This window comes from Brienomyrus brachyistius, chromosome 1 (assembly GCF_023856365.1).
Source record: "Brienomyrus brachyistius isolate T26 chromosome 1, BBRACH_0.4, whole genome shotgun sequence".
In the NCBI taxonomy this organism is placed as follows: Eukaryota; Metazoa; Chordata; class Actinopteri; order Osteoglossiformes; family Mormyridae; genus Brienomyrus; species Brienomyrus brachyistius.
In genome coordinates this window covers 51,294,864-51,308,050 of record NC_064533.1, presented here as the reverse complement: position 1 = coordinate 51,308,050, position 13,187 = coordinate 51,294,864, and the positions used below count along the sequence as shown (strand labels likewise).

The window sequence follows — 13,187 nt, the reverse complement described above, 5'->3', positions numbered from 1 at the left end:
CTGAAATATTGCAAGTGCGACATAAGTTTCAGTACACACATACCAAAGCAGGCTTCAAACATACAACTAGCGGCTGCGGACAAGTTCCTCAGAAGTGAGCACCATCGCTACGATTGCGATAGTCATGCTGTCCTGCAGCCAAGCTGAGACAAATTAATGCAGGGGTGCCTTTATATTACCTGTACGCCAATGTTCAGTGCATCAGTGTTCAATTTTTATATGAATATTATCAACCCACGTTAAACGCATTACACACTATTAACACATAAGAACTTATACACACAATCATCAAAATAATAAACCAACGCAGTGCCTCTTTATTAAGATTATTTTGCATTCAGTATTTACAGATTTTTTATTTTTTTTTTGCCACTAGATGGCAGTGTCGACGGATCAGAATGCAGGGTATTACAGTCGGTGTCAGATGCTTTGCAGGGGCAGAAGTGAAGCTTCCCCCCCGATGCCACTCACAGGTCAATAAGACATGATTCTGAAATAACCAAAATATACAAACTCCGACTGCTTGGAGGAAAGAAAAGGGTGTGGAGAAAAGGGCCGGATACTGTCGCCACGGGTTCAATTGTCAAGTTTCAAGAAACGAACAAAGCCTTTTGGGAGGTGGAAAATGAAAAATAGGGGAGTCGCTTTGTACATGGCGTGTCTCCACACGATGGGTCATCACTCGACCTCCGCCACGTGGGCCACCTCCACCTCTACAGTGTGGATGACGTCGCCTGCGTGCTCTTCCAGCTTGGCCCCCCCAGGCTGAGTGGCGCGCTGGGCCAGAACATAGTTCACCACCTGCATGATGCTCTGGTCCGACAGGGTGGACACGGCGGCGACGGCCCCGCCCTCCATGGGCATCTCGCTGACCGCCTGCACGGCTTCCACCGTCTCCTCGGTGATGAGCGCCGTCTCGATCTCCTCGCCGGCCGCTGCGTGGGTGGCCTGCAGCTCGGGCGGCAGCTCGGGGGCCAGGATGCTGATGGCATGCTCCACCTGCGTGCCCTGGTTGTGGAACTGCAGCGTGTCCTTTTCCAGCATGATCTTGCCGGGCAGGTAGTCGCCGTGGTACTTGACCATGTGCTTGCGCAGCGTGCGGGCGTCGATGTGCGCGTCCTGACACACAGGGCACACGTAGGGCCGCTCGCCTGTGTGCGTCCGCACGTGCCGCTTCAGGGAGCGCGCGTCCGCCCACGCCACCCCGCAGGTCAGGCACTCGAAAGGCTTCACTCCTGGGGGGGATTGGAGGCAGGTGATTAGCTCCAGAAGACCTTACACACCATCCCTGACTCCTGTAAAAGCCCCAGTGCTCAATGTGACAGTGTCTGCCTGTTTGTGCTTGTGCACAACAATGTCAGCGCACTGTTACTCACACCAATTCTAAAAATCATATAAAGCCATGCAAGGAATACGATTATTACATTACTAATATATATTACACACAAATTACCGCTATTATATTACTACGAGTGGCATGCAGAAAAGCAGGTTAAAGACGCCTGTGTCCAGAAGGTCTTGGGTTCAAATTCCATGGCTGGCAGAGTAATCACGTCACCACTGGGTACTTGAGGAAGGCCCTTAATCCCAACTGCTCCAGGGGTACTTGCACTCCAAAATTTTGCCCTCACTGTGAATGCATGTGCCTGCGTCCCTAATGGAGATGGGGTCAGTGACCCCTGGGGCGGAATGCAGCACCCCTACTGGGTTCTGTGTGGGTCGGGCGCAGCTCACCCTGGTGGTTGTTCATGTGGCGCCGGTACTCGCGCAGCTGTGTGAACTTCCTGCCGCAGTGCTCGCACTCGCGCTCCAGGTTCTGCTTCACCCGGCCCTTCTTGCCGTGTGTCGCCTTCTTGACGTGCCGCCGGAACAGGGCCTTCTCGAAGAACTCCTTCCCGCAGATGTTACACCTGGAGAAAAGCATTTACGGCCCAGACACACGTCGCTGAGTGCTGAATTTCCCAGGGGATTAAGAAAACAATAAGAAAAACAGAATTCTGCTTCCCGAACAATTACACACTGAACCCATTACAAGGCGACCAAGCCTTGTTCTTGGGAAATTATTAACAAATAATGTAACTGGGGAAAAAAAAAGAAATCGCTAACTACAAACAGACAGTTTACCACCACTGAAACTGAATCTGCTGGCCCCTGCTGGCCACGCAGTCACTACACTGGGGGAAGTGGAAAGTGATTTTTGTGACAGGCGAGGGGGCGCTCTGGGAGCCAATCAGCTTTCAGCGTGGAGCAGTGTCCCTGTGGCCTCGCTCCTGCATATGGCCTGGTACTGAGGGGACTGAAGTCCGGATCTGCGGAGCTGCTCTCTGAGATGCCGGCGCTCACCTGAAGGGCTCGGCCACGCTGTGCGACTTCACGTGTGAGTACCAGTCCTTCTTCCAGCTGTAGCACTTCCCACACACTTGGCACTGGAAGGGCTTCAGGCCCAAGTGCTTGTTCATATGCTGCTGTAGGTCTTTGGCTTCGTAGAAGCTCTTGTCACAGCTGAGGGAGAGATGGCTGGGAGGTAAGGGGGGGCGGCGGTGGCGATACAGAACGGCGGTACGGGCCGGTTGATCCAGGCAGGACTCACTGGGAGCAGGGGAAGGCGCGGACCTCTGGCCGGGGCTGGTGCCTCTTCAGGTGCTTGCTTAGGCCTGAGGCTCGGTGGAATGGCTTTCCACACGTGGTGCACAGGTACTTGGACTCGCCTGTAGGAAGGAAAACAGCAGAGACGCCCTTCAAACCTGTGTCTCACATTTTCATCTCACAGGAAAGAACAGGTTCTCTGAGCTGCTTTCTGCTAAAAAAAAAAAAAAACGTAGGTGTGTATCCTCCAACTGGAGGAGATAATGTTTCAGAGTGCAAACAGAGCAAACTGCTCAGTGGAGGATGCAGTTAACCGGTTCCTTCACTACGTTCTCCAACATCAGGAACCCCTCGAACACATCAGTATCCTGCTGTCAGTTCAGCCTTCGATAATATTGTTCTGTTGCAAGCCGACTCGGCTATCTCTACCCCCACAGCAGTCTGGAAGGCTTGGCCCCCACCTATCTGGTCCTATGGCCATCAGCATAGGATTCCCCCCCCCAGGGCTATGTTCTCACCTCTCCTATTTTCACTTTACACAAATGGCTGTACCTCTGCAGCCAAGTCAGTCAAAATCTTAAAGTCTGCAAATGACTCAAACGTAGAGGGAATCATCTCCAATAACAATGAGGCCTCCTACTGTAGGGAAGTGGGTCGTCTTGCAACATGGTGTGCCAGCAACAACCTGGAACTCAATGTGGTCATGACAGTGGAAATGGCGGTTCACTTCCGCCGCCAACCCCCTGCCTATCTTCTCCTCGATATTACTGGCCAAGCTGTTTCTCTGGTTGAGTAATTCAACTTCCTGGGGATCCGCATCCGCGACACATTGAAGTGGGACGTGCAAGTACCTTCCATCACCAAAAAAGGTCAGAAATGACTGTTCTTTCCAAGTCAACTCAAGAAGCTCAACATCTCCTAACGCATCCTACTGAACTTCTATTCTGCCATCACTGAGAGTGTCGACACATCTTCCTTCCAAATGGGGTTTCCTGCTGTCTGCATCCTCTCCAAGGGTTGCAACCTGTGGGTCACTCAGCTGAGAAAATCACAGGCTGTCAGCTGCCAACACCAGAAGATCTATTCATCGCCAGGGCAAAGAGGAGAGCTGGGAAGATTGTGCACTGTATGTTCTGTAAATTTGTGTACTCTATTTGTATTCCTGTTCTGTGCAGTGTTCTGTGCAGTGTTCTGTGCAGTGTTCTGTGCAGTGTTCTGTGCAGTGTTCTGTGCAGTGTTCTGTGCAGTGTTCTGTGCAGTGTTCCCTGTATGTCATGTAATGTTGACCTTCCTGTAAGGAGATATCGTCCCATAATTCTTTGTAGAGGCAGCAATATTTAAAGTGATGCACCATCAGCGCAGATCATAATATTAACCACTCAGAAGTCTTTCATGAAAAAGGGTTATGAGACATTTGTAGTCAGTTTTTCTTTAATTCATCATTTCTGAAACTGCAGAATGATGATGTGTAGTGGCCTAAGATGTAATGCCAATTAAATGTGTATGGACAGGAAAGTGAGCATGAGTCTCCATTCTCAATGTGACAAACTTTCTTTCTCTGGTAGATTATATTCCTTTTAAAATTTCAGTTTCAACTTTAATGAAGTAATATTTTAACCATGTTGCCCACATTTATATAGCCCATATGAAACAACACTGGGCGAAGACGTGCATTTTATCATTCATCTTCAGAACACAGTAGATTCACATAGCAGACCTACATCACCAACATCTGGTGATGCACGGCACAGCCTAGTGTAAGTGCAATCAGATCATCTTAGCACCGCAGCTGTCTCTTCCTAGGTCCTTATGACTTTACCTTCACACCTACTGAGGTCAAGGAAAAGTAATTATGAAAAGGACACAGGACATACATACTATTTATCGGCCCTAGGAGGGACTAAAAAATGGTTCCAGAACTGCCTCCAAGAAACCAATACCAGGTCCAATGCCCTTAGACAGGAAGATATTCTTCCTTATTTTTTAGAAAAAGATTACCCCACACACCTGTAGACTGTTTAGCCGATTATCTAAATTCCCGCTGTAGATTAAGTTCGACATTTGCACCTGTAGTGTTACCTCGTAATACTTCTTATAGACTACTGTATTTCGAGGTGGCGTGAAACAAAATATCCTAAAAAGGCAAGAGCCTTGTCTCAAGCAATCAAGAACTGTTTTACAAAGTAAACAGCTCCCCCTAGTGGCTCGGAAGTGGCTCGCATGGACCAACCTGTGTGGATGCTGGTGTGTTCCTCCAGGCTTCGCTTGCTGACGAAGGACTTGTCACAGAGCGTGCACTGGAACTGCCGCATCGAGTCGTGCAGGGCCCTGTGCATCTTCAGGCTGTGCTTGTGGGCGAAGGACTTGCCGCAGACCTTGCACGAGTGCGGCCGCACGCCTGTGTGGTGCAGCATGTGGATGCGCAGCGAGTACAGCTTGGGCAGCGTCTTGCCGCAGATGTCGCACACGAACTCTCGCCGCGTGCGGATGCGGGAGCGGCCCTCCTCGCTGTCTCCGCTGCTGTCCGCAGCTTCCAAAGGCGGCCGCACGGCCACCGACGCCCTCTGGCTCTTCTGCCGCTTGTGGCGAGCGATGTGGGCACGCAGGGAGGCAGCATACTGGAAATCCTTACTGCACAGCTGTGGTAGGACAGTGTCGGGGTACCATTAGTGTAACGCTACAGTGATATTACAGCTCACCGTCTGCAGTGCAAACAGACAGTGCAAAATCAAAATGTCATCCAATCCGCAAAACTGTAGTGATGCTGCCATGACTACACATTGTGCGAGCATTTCAATGAGTTGCCATGGCAACACGGAAGCCATTTTTGCACCAAGCGGGAAGGACTCACGCTGCACTTGTACCCCCGTGTCTTTTCATGCTTCAATGTGTGCATGATCAATGCGTAGCGCCGCTGAAACACCAGGCCGCACTCCGCACACTTATGCTCGCCACTGGCCCCGCCCGCATGCTCTGAGGCCGCCGGCCCTTCCTCCGGACCCACGGCGTGCGTCATCTCTGGGGGCGCAGCCGCCTCGAGCATCCCAGCCTCCGCCGGTCCAGTCGGGGTCGTGGGCTCTTCCTCCTCCTCCAGCCTGGGCACCTTAGGGGGGCGACCTGGGCGTCCTCGGCGAACGACCTTGGGGGCGACCTGCACACATCAGAGGACTGATTAGCCAGTGCTGCACTGCGGCTAGCTCTCTCAGCCCAAGCGGAATTCATTCATTCAAATTCAGTAAAGCTACATGCTAATTAAGAAGCTACTCAGTGTTAAAGTCCACCAAGTTCATGCTTGTGGCCTCCTCACCTTCGGGACCTCGGACTTCTGGTCCTCCGGCCTCTCCAAGCCCATGTGCAGGCGCACATAGCCCCCCTCCCCGAGGGAGCGCCGGCGGAGACGTCCCTTGTATGTGTCATCGCCTGCGCCAGCACTCCCATCTGCTGGCTCGGGGGTGGCCCTGCCCCCTGAAGCCTTGGTCACTGGTGGCGATGGGTCCCCAGGCTGCAGCAGCACTGGCCTCACCTTGGCGGGACGGCCAGGTCTGCGCCGCACCGGCTGGGGAGGTGGCTCGGCGGACAGAGGGGGGTCAGACACCCTTGTCAATGCAGGGTCTGAAGCTTTTGCGGAGACAGCCTTCTGAGGGTCCACTCCAATAACAAGCATCTCAGAGCTCTTTTCCGCCTTGGACCTTGCTGAGGTATCAGCTGCCTGGACAGCCTGTACTGGCCACAGTGCTGAGACCACAGCCAGGGTCTCTCTTGTCACAGTCTGCCCATCCTGGGTGACAACAGCCAGGGTCTCTCCCGTCACGGCCTGCCCGTCCTGGGTGACCAGAGCCAAGGTCTCCCCTGTCACGGCCTGCCCGTCCTGGGTGACCACAGCCAGGGTCTCGCCCGTCACAGCCTGCCCGTCCTGGGTGACCACAGCCAGGGTCTCGCCCGTCACGGCCTGCCCGTCCTGGGTGACCACAGCCAGGGTCTCGCCCGTCACGGCCTGCCCGTCCTGGGTGACCACAGCCAGGGTCTCGCCCGTCACGGCCTGCCCGTCCTGGGTGACCACAGCCAGGGTCTCGCCCGTCACGGCCTGTACGTCCTGGGTGACCACAGCCAGGGTCTCGCCCGTCACGGCCTGTACGTCCTGGGTGACCACAGCCAGGGTCTCTCCCGTCACGGCCTGCCCATCTTGGGTGACCACAGCCAGGGTCTCGCCCGTCACGGCCTGCCCGTCCTGGGTGACCACAGCCAGGGTCTCGCCCGTCACGGCCTGGCCGTCCTGGGTGACCACAGCCAGGGTCTCGCCTGTCACGGCCTGGCCGTCCTGGGTGACCACAGCCAGGGTCTCGCCTGTCACGGCCTGCCCGTCCTGGGTGACCACAGCCAGGGTTTCTCCCGTCACGGCCTGCCCGTCCTGGGTGACCACAGCCAGGGTTTCTCCCGTCACGGCCTGCCCGTCCTGGGTGACCACAGCCAGGGTTTCTCCCGTCACAGCCTGCCCGTCCTGGGTGACCACGGCCAGGGTCTTCCTACCAACAGTGTCTCTGCCTTCACAGACCATGGTCTGACCATTATCCTGCACGGTGACCATATAGACCTCTCCTTCCTCAACGGATGCCTGCTGGGTTGGGGGCAGGGACTGGCTGGACAAGACGGTGTGGACGTCACCCCTCTGATAGACCATGAGCCTCTGCTCCTCCACCTGCTTGTGGACGGACTCACACAGCTGCAGCACCTCGGTCATGAGTAGGTGGCGTGCCACTGTGGCCACCTCGGCCATGATGCAGAAATTAAAGGTGAGACAGGAGGTGTAGGCAAACTCCAGCAGGGGTAGGAAGCTGGCCTTGCTGAAGCCTGATGGGTGAGAGAGAGAGAGAGAGAGAGAGAGAGAGAGAGAGAGAGAGAGAGAGAGAGAGAGAGAGAGAGAGAGAGAGAGAGAGAAAACTGCTCAGCTTTGTAGTTGTGCAGGAAGTAAAGCTTTGCAAATGCAATGACAGAACCCTGCAGAGCTCCATTAACATTAATAGAATAACGCTGTCGTAATGTTTTCTGCAATGATTTATAAAACTGTGGCTCTCACAGGCCAAATCAACAATTACCTATAAACTAGGCATCTCACCTGAGAGGTCAACTACAGCCTCGTGGCTAGAGACGGCACCCTTCTCGATGAACAGCTCACTGAAGTAGTCACTGCAAGCGGCCAGGACGGCCTTGTGCGCCCGGTACTCCTCTCCCTCGATCAGCAGAGTGACGTCACAGAACTGTCCGTTCAGGCGCTGCTGGTTCAGCTTTTCCAGCAATGTCTGGCCATGTTTGGGCAGGGGCTGCTTCACCACACCTTTGCTGTCAACCTAGCCATTTTTAATGGCAAAAAGCAGTTTGATGTCTATTTATCATTGTGCTATTGCTAAAGATAACTATGAACAGCCTTCAACCATTAAATACCTCTGGCTAACATTCCGTCCTATATATACAGACGCTACGCAATGTCTGTTCCCATGAATGACCTACTGATTCAGTTACACTTTAGTGAACAAGTGACAAGGTGGTTAAAGACTATTACACAAAACAGGATCATGCATGGCAGTAACTTTAAATATGCAAATGAGACACTCACAAAGACCAGCTCATGTTTGGCCATGGATTTGCGGCCTCGAGCAGATTTCTGCTGCCCAGATGTGACAGGCAGTAACTCCGGAATCTCGTCATCCTCGTCTTCTTCATCCTCCGAATCAGGGGCCGCGGTGCCCCTGCGCCTCTCGCGGCGCCCCCCAGTGGTCTCCCCCGCGGCTTCCTCCACCCAGCCACGCCCACGCTCCTGTCTTCCCCGGCACTGGCTGCATTCCCGGATATAATCCTTCACCTGCTTGAGTATACCTGAAAACACCGGAGCATCGTCACGCGTTTGTCATATCTCTGTAGTAGTACCATGCCCCAAGGAAAGCCCTCATTGCCTCCCCATACACAAACACCCTTTCAGATTCCGTCAGTGAGCTCCTGATCACGTCCCAGCACACCTGTATTCAACATACAAATTTCTATCAACGTTTTTAAAATGCAACGCATGAAATGAAATGCTAACATATGTTTCAGGGTACGTGAATAAAGGTGTTGCCGTGTAACGATATCAGAAATGTAGCATAATTTAAATGCAAATCTATCATCGTTTGCTATCAGCTGCCGATTTACATTGGATTTGATGGTTACGTAGTACCAGCACCTTGGAACTATAAAACAGGCATACCTCACCAGTTCTAAATCAATCTTACAACCTACCCAACTTGTAACATTGGAAGATTTGGAGTTAAACGGTTACCTCTCCACCAGTACTTCTGCGAGATGCTCTCCCAGGTCTGTTGCTGGTTGAGGTGCTCTCCTCCGGGAACGATGTGCGCCTCGTCTATCAGTTCCTTTCGCCGCCCGGCCTGCAGCACCACCTCCAACTCGGTGAACTCGTCCAGGCCTTTCTGGCGCCGCTGGTAATACAGCGTTCCGTCCCGCACCACGTAGCAGGCGGCCGCCTTGCGGATCTTCCGCTTGGCGTTTCCCTGAGTCCCCGGTGCGTAGGGCTCTCGCTCGTCCGTTAGATAGCGCTGGATGGCCAGATAGCTCTCCTCGCTCGACATGTCCCCCAACGACGCTTGACTATTGCGTCCACAAAAACAGAAAATCCTGCCGTCAGTCCAGCGGGAGAAGATTTTTCCAAAGCTTTTCACCCTTTTTCAATTTTGATAGAAATTATATAACCCATAAAAGCATAAAAGTGGCATTTATTGCCAAGTGGGAACTGCAATTTTTTGACCGTCAGGGACGGACTTGCATGAACATACAAAATGGCTGCTGCACAACCGGATGTTGCGTACCACAGGCGGAAGTGTGCGATTTGAGCCATGTTGTTCTCTCGCTCTCCAAAATCGCGTTTACGCATGTCAGCGGCACAAAAGGCGCCATGCTGCTGCTTTCTGCGAGGATATTGATACCATATTGCTTATAATTCTATTAACAGTCAAATAATCAATTTTTTAAATTCAGATTATGTACCCACTACTGCACTCATTTTCCCAATATAGGTCTAGCAAAATTGATAGTTTAAACAACATAAAAATGCCGAGGCTATGATGTTGAACCAGTTTAACACAATCACCATTTGAATAATAGGAGCATCCTTTACATCCATCTGATACGGTCCAACCGTAGAAAAAAATAATCAAAATAAGTACTGTCCATTATACAACAGGTCTCTACCCTGCAATAGCAACCACTTATTCTCTGGAGAAACCTGATAAGATAGCTTCTGTATAAGATCTGTATATTTCTGTGTGGCAAAGCATGTTGTGTGAGAAAGTGCTTTCTACTGGGAACAATAACTGCATAGAAATATACTTGGGCACACATTTTCAGTTGCCTCTCTGATTTATTCTACAAGCAAGACAATATATTTTGTGGCAACACTTGCATTTTGGCTGCTTGTTTACTTTCACAGACAGTCTTACTTATGCCTTTACAGCTATTTTTTTTTTAACGTGGTACAACTTGAAAGAGCTGTTGTATTTCATTAGGAATGGCAAGATGTATCTACAAATGGCACAGCCTTAAAGAGAACACACACACAAAAATGTCAATCCACACACAATATTTATTCTTGTGAAAAATTTATTAATATTTTTTGTAAGAGTGAGGTTTAGCGTTTGCCTCCCACACGTGGTGCGTTGGATTTCATGGGCTTTGCGATCTTCTGTTTTGGAGCAGCCTTGGCAGGGGCCTGGAATGGGAGTTTTACCAGAAGAAAAGCGATTACAGATATAGGTCAACACTTCCAATGAGGACAAGTGAAGCTGATGCTATTCAAAATTTTATTCTGGAGCCAAAAACAGCAACACTGACAGCACAGATTTGACCTTACAGGAAAATGGTTATGCTTCAGAACTTTGCAAACTTACCTTTGCAGGTGGAGCTGCAGTTTTCTTCATAGCCTGCTTGGCTTTCTTAGCCTCCTTAGCAGCTCTGGAACGGCAAACAGAAAAGTGAGCCTGATCACTTAGAAACTGACACGCAAAATAATCGTGATCACTCACTAGGGAAAGCATATACAAAACAAACTGCACTATTCCAGACCGTACATGAATATACCAGTGCATTTCTGTCCAAAAGTGAGGGGTTCAAATCCTGTTATGGGCTACAAGAGACAAATATCTTCTTCCCTTGACAAAAAGCACAATGTTCTCGTATAGCCTATTCTTCATTCCTGCTTATAGTCACTTGCAGCTTCTCTGTAGATGTGACCAGGCCAATACGCACCTTTCACGCCACCCCCCCGACATTTCTTACCTAATGGCCTGTTCCCGCTGGGCCTTGCGCACCTCAGGCTTCTGATTCCTCTTGGCCAAGATCTCAGCCAATGAGGCACCAGTGATGGCCCTCTGGAACTTCACTGCACGACGGGTACGCTTCTTCGTCACCTCTTCCTGTTGGAATGCAACGCATGTTATTAAAATCATCACTACGCTTCATGCAGACAACACCCATCCGAACCCAAATGTGTGCAAGGAGAGGGAAGGAGCAAATGGGGTATCATCCAAAAATAGGCTAGAATGAGGACAGGGCATTGGCCTGCTGTCATTTGGGTTACTGTTCAATCATCCCTGTATGTAGAACTGGAGCACAACCAAGAGAGCTGACTTCCTATCAAACAACATTTCCATCCCTCAGTGAAGAGAAATAAAGTGCTCCTACAATAAACATGCAATCAGCCTTACAATGTCCCACAACACAAACAGGGAACATTAAACATTAGCAACAGATTGTGTGGGAGACTCAAAGTGCAGAAACAATGCTCAGCCCAAAAAACCAGGACTCAAAGTGGGCAAGGTGAACTCAACGAAATTCCACTCTTGACCTCATCGCTTTGATCCGTCCCACAACTGAAAAATATTTCAAAGCAGAAAAACAGAGACAAGACTGCAGCAGTTTGAAAACCGTGACCGATCGGACAGACTTACACTCTGACCCTTCTTGTGCTTGCGTCTATACAGCACGGTCCAGTTGATTTGCCTGGGGTTCCTCTTGGCCAGGAAGGCCGACTCACACTTGGCATTTAGAAACTGGAAGACCTGCAAAGCAGGACACAACACAACCAAAGATTAATGTCTCCCAGAATAGATCAGTGGTGTGTTTAATGGGAGTATCGACCAATACCAACTGCCATTGTATAACACCAACAAAAATGAACAAATATAAGTCAATCGTTTCTCAACCAAGATAAAGTTGAATTGTACATGTTAAGAACAAAACAAAATTATACACACCCAGACAACTAAGAAAATTAAATCTTCTGGACCTACCGCTTGTAGAAGAAATGTTGCCTTAACAATTAAATCTTCAATATAATGAAGAATCAAGGGATTAAAATGCCCAACAAGTCATTCATTGGGATCAACTAAATTATCACGTGTTACTGTAGCCCCTTTGCAAGGGTATACTGCCACGTAGAGATTAGTGATAAAGACATGTCAGTTTACACAATTAGCAAATAAGATATTAATCAAAGTAGCAAACGCTGTTTTAAAAGACGCTTCGCAGCGCCCCAGTATACGGCGTACACGGCAGACGTAGTTTCATCTTGTGTTTTATATTTATATTATTTATAACCCAGTGATATTTGGACTAGGCCACGAGCCTTACAAAACAACTACATCTATTACAACCGGAGCTTGTTCATTTGCTAACTGCTACCGTAAAACCCGAATTTGAATTTCGGTATCGTAGTCGTGGTTGACACTGAAAGCATCCCACACTGGGTAATAAATAGATAATAGTACTAATAACGATGATTTAGTTCAGAATTTCCGAAACAGTATCCCTCCAAAAATGAAAAAAGACTTCCTAGCCATTATTACCTTTCCGTCTATCCTGGCGTACCGGCGGCCATGGCCGGGGTAGATTTTATACCCGCTGAAGCTGCAAAGCTCGACCCTGCGAAGTAAAGACAAAAATAACGCCGGATTAGTAGTTTAGAAATTCCTCTAAATGATTCTCGTGGTTCACGTGGACATGAAAAAGCCGATAAACCCTTAGATGATGGTGGATGTAGACCGACGGTGTGGCACTTACTTCATGGTGGCCCGCAAAGAAGGAAAAGACCGACAAGAGGGCCACGCTAAGCACGTACGCAATAATGAACGCTAAATGTGAACGCTGACTACGTACGCCAAATACGTACCGCGCCTAAAACTGGGACCGACCACAACAGCGGCGCCACAGGTTCTGCCCTTGCTTTCTTTTTTTTTTAATTTGATCAATTTCCAAAACCTTCAGTAATTTTCAGTTTTGTTGCCAAGATATATTTCATTGTAAAATGTCATTTTATTTAATACACCGTCATCGCAGTACTAGCGAACTATAGTTCTAATTTATACTAAAAGCAGGCTTAAATAACGAGTGAGGACAATTTATAATTAAGGACTTCTCAGCGCACTGAACTGAAGCACTGAAAATAACATTCTTATTTATCCAACCCCCAACCACGTTATTTATCACCCCTCAATTTTTTCATTTAAATATCTATTTACAGTATACAAACATAAGAAAATAAACTAGGGGGGTTGCAA

The 13,187-nt window shown here is 49.7% G+C and overlaps 2 protein-coding genes across 5 annotated transcripts; both read right to left on the bottom strand.

Annotated features, from left to right (window-relative positions):
* Positions 1 to 184: 184 nt before the first annotated feature.
* On the bottom strand, positions 185 to 9,453 carry zbtb11 (zinc finger and BTB domain containing 11). 4 transcript variants are annotated; one of them, XM_049015975.1, is made up of 11 exons: positions 8,897 to 9,453; positions 8,198 to 8,457; positions 7,700 to 7,931; positions 6,671 to 7,434; positions 5,894 to 6,445; positions 5,438 to 5,737; positions 4,817 to 5,225; positions 2,591 to 2,708; positions 2,344 to 2,502; positions 1,735 to 1,910; positions 185 to 1,235 (listed from the first exon to the last, which is right to left on the bottom strand). In XM_049015975.1, the coding sequence occupies exons 1-11, from the start codon at positions 9,204 to 9,206 to the stop codon at positions 679 to 681; spliced, it is 3,837 nt and encodes a 1,278-aa protein (XP_048871932.1). In that variant the 5' UTR covers positions 9,207 to 9,453; the 3' UTR covers positions 185 to 678. The 4 variants fall into 4 exon arrangements, with proteins under 4 accessions (XP_048871932.1, XP_048871933.1, XP_048871931.1 ...); XM_049015976.1 differs by having other exon boundaries at positions 6,716 to 7,434; XM_049015974.1 differs by having other exon boundaries at positions 5,894 to 6,985; positions 7,031 to 7,434.
* A 762-nt stretch (positions 9,454 to 10,215) lies between these two features.
* LOC125740539 (60S ribosomal protein L24) lies at positions 10,216 to 12,826 on the bottom strand. Its single transcript, XM_049011793.1, has 6 exons — positions 12,691 to 12,826; positions 12,477 to 12,552; positions 11,580 to 11,690; positions 10,909 to 11,045; positions 10,521 to 10,584; positions 10,216 to 10,342 (listed from the first exon to the last, which is right to left on the bottom strand). The coding sequence occupies exons 1-6, from the start codon at positions 12,693 to 12,695 to the stop codon at positions 10,262 to 10,264; spliced, it is 474 nt and encodes a 157-aa protein (XP_048867750.1). The 5' UTR covers positions 12,696 to 12,826; the 3' UTR covers positions 10,216 to 10,261.
* Between the last annotated feature and the right edge of the window lie 361 nt (positions 12,827 to 13,187).

Excerpts from the sequence above, each read along its gene's own strand:
- LOC125740539 (XM_049011793.1), bottom strand. Across the intron at positions 11,691-12,476 it reads ACGCCAGGATAGACGGAAAG|GTCTTCCAGTTTCTAAATGC; the intron begins GTAATAATGGCT and ends CCTGCTTTGCAG. Across the intron at positions 10,585-10,908 it reads CAGCGGGAACAGGCCATTAG|AGCTGCTAAGGAGGCTAAGA; the intron begins GTAAGAAATGTC and ends TTGCCGTTCCAG.
- zbtb11 (XM_049015973.1), bottom strand. The coding sequence starts at position 9,206 with ATGTCGAGCGAGGAGAGCTATCTGGCCATCCAGCGCTATCTAACGGAC. Across the intron at positions 8,458-8,896 it reads GCAGAAGTACTGGTGGAGAG|GTATACTCAAGCAGGTGAAG; the intron begins GTAACCGTTTAA and ends CGGTGTTTTCAG. Across the intron at positions 7,932-8,197 it reads CCAAACATGAGCTGGTCTTT|GTTGACAGCAAAGGTGTGGT; the intron begins GTGAGTGTCTCA and ends AAAAATGGCTAG.